At 38.3% G+C, this 6347-nt stretch overlaps 1 protein-coding gene across 1 annotated transcript; it reads left to right on the top strand.

Moving 5' to 3' along the window:
* The first annotated feature begins 4629 nt into the window (after positions 1-4629).
* LOC113886145 (histone H2B type 2-E-like) lies at positions 4630-6347 on the top strand. Its single transcript, XM_027532123.1, has one exon. It carries the CDS (start codon positions 5967-5969, stop codon positions 6345-6347), a length of 381 nt encoding a protein of 126 aa, XP_027387924.1. The 5' UTR covers positions 4630-5966.

Raw genomic sequence — 6347 nt, 5'->3', positions numbered from 1 at the left:
AGCCCGTATAGTACTAGTCACAGCCCCTCCTCCGCCCCAGGCCCGCCCCTAGGACATGCTCAGAAACACAGACAAATCGATGAATTGAATGAGTACGGTGGGGCTTCCCAGGGGACTCAGATGTAAGAATCCTCCTGCCAATGAAGGAGACGTGAGTTCAGTCTCTGAGTTGGAGAAGGAAACGGCAGCCCACTCCAGTTTTCTTGCCCGGAAAATCCCATGGACAGAGGAGCCTGGTGGGCTACAGTTGACGGGGTCGCAAAAAGTCGGACGTGACTGAGCAAGCATGCTTACAATCAAACTGTTGGTGAAAGCAGGTACATTATAAATCTGTTTTACAGAAAAAGGAATGGTTAAGCATAGTTGGTATAATAGGAAGGTCTTGGAATCAATCATACAAGCGAAATAAAAGTGAACTTTCGGACATCAGTGATAAACTAGTAGTGAAATTGCTACCAAGAAGCTAAGCTCTGTCTTCTTGTCACATCGACACTTTTTACAAAGTAGAAACTTTCATACCTCTTTGCCTATTTTTCCCCCTCTACCCAAGGTGCACTCCTTGTCAGTGACCCTCTCTCCCCACCACAGATCCCTTAGCAGATAATTCTGTGTATTATCACCATCACCACCCAATTCAATAGAAATAAACCTTTACATTCCTATTGTAGATGTTACAGTTTACAAAGCACTTTTACCTATATCAACACATGTGACCCTAATGGCAGCTCTTTATGGTAAAACCTGTTTTTGTTTTATATTAAGAATATCTAAACCTCAGAGAAATTTCCCAAGATAATACACCTAGTAAGTGGATGCCAAAATTGTCTTCTGATGCTAGTGTTCTTTCCACGACAGAACAATGAGACAAAATTCTTTATATAACACCTTACAAATTGAGAAAATCATACTTGGCTGTGAATGGAGAAAATAATAAGCAGCGTATTTTTCAACTTTCTAGTTTTCCTTGCTTCTCCTTGTATGTTTAAGTTTACAGTAGTCTTTATCACATCTTGTTATTATCTATCTCTAAAATCACAGCTGTGTTTTTGCTATAGAAATAGCCTGTAGAATTAATATGTGCATTGAAAACTACTTGAATTTGGTTTTAAATCTATATAATTCTTTATATTTCTGCACACAGAAGATGTACTAGATCTTTGATTGGATTAATTTAACTGTATACTATTGAGATTACAACTGGACAAATTCCTTCAAATAAAGTGATTTAAGTCTGTTTGTATTCACTAAGTTATATGTATCCCCCTCCTCCACATATGGAATAACAAAAAGACAGAATTTAAAGTAGGCTAGAGATTAGACAGCCAACAAGTCTTGAACTGTCATTTAATAGAAACTGGAGCCCATAAAAGTGTTACAGCTAATTAGTGGCAAAAACTTTCCTAGATTGGCTAACACTTCCGGGGAGGGAAACCTGGGTCATATGTTGCCAACTTTCTATTTTTCACACAACTATGAATATTATATGCTTGTTATAATAATCCTGGCTAAAACAACATTAATAATTATCATCAGTTAAAATGATAAAAATATTAATAAGGGATTTAAGGAGCCAATTCTCCATGGCAATTCTACACATCTTGTGAGAGAGTATCTTTTCAAGATTGTTCTCTTAGCAGAAGGCCTTGGAAGCTAGAAATGGGGTCTCTCTAGAGGTCAAAAGAGGGCTTCCTGGGTCGTGAAAGTGGTAAAGAATCTGCCTGCCAGTACAGGAGATGCAAGAGACATGGGTTAGATCCCTGGGTTGGGAAGATCTTCTGGAGGTAAAAATGGCATCTGGCAACCCATTCCAATATTCTTGCCTGGAAAATTCCATGGAGAGAAGAGCCTGGTGAGCTACAGTCCATGGGATTGCAAACAGCTGGACATGACTGAGCATGCACACACCATGCCAGAGGTCAAAGAACAGATTTTTTTGGTGACCAGGACAGTAAATACAAGACGATTCCCTCTTATTCCCGGAGACAGTCCAGACAACAAAGATAGTATCTCTCTGCAGATGAGAGGTGAGACTAATTTGCCAGTAACTCCTACAGAGATCAGGATATCCTCATCTGAGAATTCCTCAGTTTCGATCCAGACCATGGTGTGAGCATTGCTCACCTGGACCCATGCCTGGACTGCCTGTTTCTTTCTTTAAGTATTACAAAACAGTTTATCATATAATGTTTAATATTGTTACAAACTCTTCACAAACAGACTTTTGTTAGCTGTATGTATTTCTTGATTTCCACACGCTATATTTTTGCTCACCTCTGTGTAGTCATTTATTTTTCTGTTACAAATGCATTGCACAATCTTTGTTCTTAAAATTTTTTTCAGTATTTCATATGATTTTTAGCAGAATAGACTTCCAGATATCAAATTGTTGAATCAAAGACTAGAACTACTTTTTGAGACTTTTATTTCATGTTGCCAAAATACTTTCCAAAATGTTCAAACCAATTTACGTTCCCACGAGCCACGTCACAAGGTGTCTTCATAACTGCCTTTCACTTCCTCCCCATCACTTACCATGATAGCTCTTCTGAACTTTTCATACGTCCTCAGATACTTCCAGCCTCTCTATATGTTGTTCCTTCTACATAGAATGGTGTTGACGTGTGCAATTCTCACCCTGCACATCTCAGCTTACACGTTATCTTCTCAAAGGATTCTTTTCCGACTCCCAAACTAACACACACTACCCTTACCTCTAATACTTTCCTTTGTGTTATTTATGCACATGTAACTGTTAAGTAATTTTATTCTTGGCTTGAATTTAAGCCCAGGAAAGCAAAAATCTCATTTGGCATGTTCTTCACTGAATCCTTGGTGCTAAATCAGATCTTGACATACAGTAATTACTTAATACATATTTCTTGAATCAATTAATCTTTTTCAAATTTTATAAGAATCCAGTAAAGTTTCAAGGAAGAATCACAGGCATAGTTTGAATTGATCTCCTCAAGATCACCATGTGAGTTAGTGGCAAAGACATCATCACAACCCAGCTTTCCTGACTTCTGGCAGAGATTTTAGAAAAAGTTCAATCAATTCTTCAAGAAATATTTGAATATATTTATCATTAAAAATAACATATCTCAGGGAAATTGAGATCTCAATTAGAGATATCATAGAGATTCTTTAAATACATTACTGTCTCTGTAGAGATATATCATAATGTCTCTGATTTAATTATTTCCCAATTAATGGATTCAGTTGAACCAAATGAGGAATTATAACTGTAGAGTGAAGAACTGTTTTCCCAGTCTTCTAGGGAGCCAGAATGTTGAACTTAACATTGTATGGGAAATGAAATTACACTTTCTTTTTGACTTTGAGACATGTCATGTGAATCATGCGCAGATGATCTTTTTTCATTAGCTCTCGAAATTATGCAACAAGTCTGTTGCCTACAGGTAAAGGTTTTCAAAGAAATTAATAAAGAAATTCAACAAGGCACAATAATTCCTGTTTATTCCTATTTACTCAGGTTCTAAGTGACTAGAATTATGAAAGTTCAAATTATGGTAATGTGTCTGCATACTTTTATAAAGATACACATACGATGGCTTGATATGAAAAATTTATTTTTTAAAGCAACTCTAAGCATGGCCACATTGTAGTAAAAAGGTATAATGAAACAGGACAGGTATGAGACACTATTCAGTCTATATCTTGTTGTTCAGTCGCTTATTCATGTCCAACTCTTTGCAACCCCATGGACTGCAGCATGCCAGGCTTCCATGTCCTTCACCATCTGCTGGAGCTTGCTCAAACTCATGTCCATTGAGTCAGTGATGCCATCCAACCATCTTGAGTCACAGAATATGAGTCAGGGCTTGTGGTCCTGTCCATCAGGAATGGCCCTGCTGCAGTTTCAGGTAGCTGTCAGCTGTCTAGAGGATTTCAGGACTATCACCTCCAGCTTTCTGAATCAGTTTCACAAAGAACAGGGATCTTTGTCCTGAACCAAAGAAATAGAACACCAATTTGGTATGTGGTTCTAGAAGCAGAAGCTAGAATTGGTCCTGACTTAGTGACGGTTGAAGCAAAAACTTGTTCATTAGATTTTAGACTCGATATTTTCTCTTATCGAGTTAATGATATTTCAACGTATCATTAACCTTCTTGGTCCTCCTTCTGATTCTCTTAATTTTTCCTTTGTGAACTCCTGTTCTTCAGCTTAGCCCTTACACTTTGGTAATTGTCAGGCTGTCTTCAGCCTCTTCCCTCCACTTCCTCTATGTTCTATGGGCTTGCTTTGGGTGATCTCTACCGCCATGTCAACTCTTACTTATTTGGTGAGAATTAATAAAAACTGCATTCAGTCAATACCTAAAGTAGTCTGAATACCCTGCAGGTATTCTCATTGCCTGTCTATACCTGAGTAGAGGAGATGCCCGATAAATATCTGTATTAACCTGAATGACTGAATGACCCCTTCCTTGAGTCCTACAGCAATATATCCAGCTTATCATTAGATACCCTCATTCTGATATCCCACAGGTACTTGAAATAAATGTCTCCATTTGTTTTTGTTGTTGTTGTTGTTTAGTTGCTAGGTTGTGTCTGACTCTTTTTTGACCCCATGGACTCTAGTGCGCTGGGCTCCTCTGTCCTTGGAATTTCCCAGGCAAGAATACTGGAGTGGGTTGTCTTTTCCTTCTCCAGGGGATCTTTCCGACGCAGGACTGAGCCCTCATCTCCTGCAAGGGCAGGTAGATTCTTTACTGCTGAGCGACCAGGGAAGCCTCCATTTGTCTTTACTTTCTTCCAGAAACACCTACTCTACCATCACTTCCTCTTAGTGGCTACAACACTATACCATGTTGAATAAATATGTATAGTTTTGTGGCTAAAGAAGTATTGTGCTTTTTATTTATGGACAACTATTTATTCAGAATATCTCCTTAAGTCTGCCTACAAGTAAAGGAGTGTGCTACAGTGGAAAGAAGGGGGCACTGGAACTCAGACACACTTTGGGAATCAGCCAAATTCTCTAGCTCAGTCACTCAAGTTGTATGACACTCGGCATGATCCTTAATCTCTCTGCTCTAAACACTTTTTCATTTCTAAACTAAAGTGAGTAATACCTACCTTATAGCACAGCTGTAGGGATTAGACAGTGAGCACATGCATGTAGTGTCTACACACAGAAGACATTCAATAACTGATAACTGTTATCATAAAAAGCAATTATACCTGTGCATTTTGCCTCTCTCCATTTCCTCACTTTTAATTCAATTTCTCTGTTCTTCTTAGTTTACTACTAATACTTGTCAGTATTCTGTATTCCAAATTGTTGAGAAGACTTGTTAAAATCATAAAAATCAGGAAGAAAAAAATATATTAGACATTAAAAGCCTAAAGCACCTAATAGCAGTGTGAATTTGCATTTCAATCATTCTTTCCCTCTAAACCCAACCTTAACTAGGTCTTGGAACAAGTCAACACCCAGGAGAGGCAAGTCTTAGAACTACTTTTGAGATTGCAGGTTTAGGTAGAAATTCTAGAGGACAGGGTTATTGTAGGAAATCTATGATCAGGCAAAAAGCATATGTTTTTCAAAGTATGGAAATGTACTAAATAAGAAAGCAATTAAAATATTAAGAACAAATGATGAGATAACTAAGAAATGTATTAAAATGAAGTTACCTTGAGATACTTCAACCTTTTACAACTGAAAGATGTAATAGACAAAAATTAAGCATGGTCATAAGAGATGTAATCACTTTGAGTGTATATCAAAGTTCATCTGAGTAGAGAAAACATAATTTTTAATGTTTATCTCATAAACTTAAGCCATAAATTTAACCAGAAAAAATGATTGCTTAAATTTTAAATGTTAATATTATATATGCTACATTCTTAGAACATAATCTAATTTTTTAAAAAAGAAAATAAATATAACTAGTTGAAATAAGAAAGATCTTTCTGTGTTGTTGGGTGTTGTCATTATAGACATGCCTGAACCAGCTAAGTCTGCTCCTGCCCCTAAAAAGGGCTCTAAAAAAGCTGTGACCAAGGCCCAGAAGAAGGACGGCAAGAAGCGCAAGCGCAGCCGCAAGGAGAGCTACTCCTCCTACGTGTACAAGGTGCTGAAGCAAGTCCATCCGGACACCAGCATCTTGTCCAAGGCCACGGGCATCATGAACTCCTTCGTCAATGACATTTTCCAGCGCATTGCTGGCGAGGCATCCCGCCTGGCACATTACAACAAGCACTCGACTATCACATCCAGGGAGATCCAGACCGCCGTGCACTTGCTGCTACCTGGGGAGCTGGCCAAACATGCCGTGTCTGAGGGCACTAAGGCTGTCACCAAGTATACCAGCTCCAAGTAA

This window comes from Bos indicus x Bos taurus, chromosome 29, assembly GCF_003369695.1.
Source record: "Bos indicus x Bos taurus breed Angus x Brahman F1 hybrid chromosome 29, Bos_hybrid_MaternalHap_v2.0, whole genome shotgun sequence".
NCBI classification, from domain to species: domain Eukaryota; kingdom Metazoa; phylum Chordata; class Mammalia; order Artiodactyla; family Bovidae; genus Bos; species Bos indicus x Bos taurus.
Note: the sequence above shows the minus strand (reverse complement) of the source record. Positions and strands in the feature narration are given on the sequence as shown.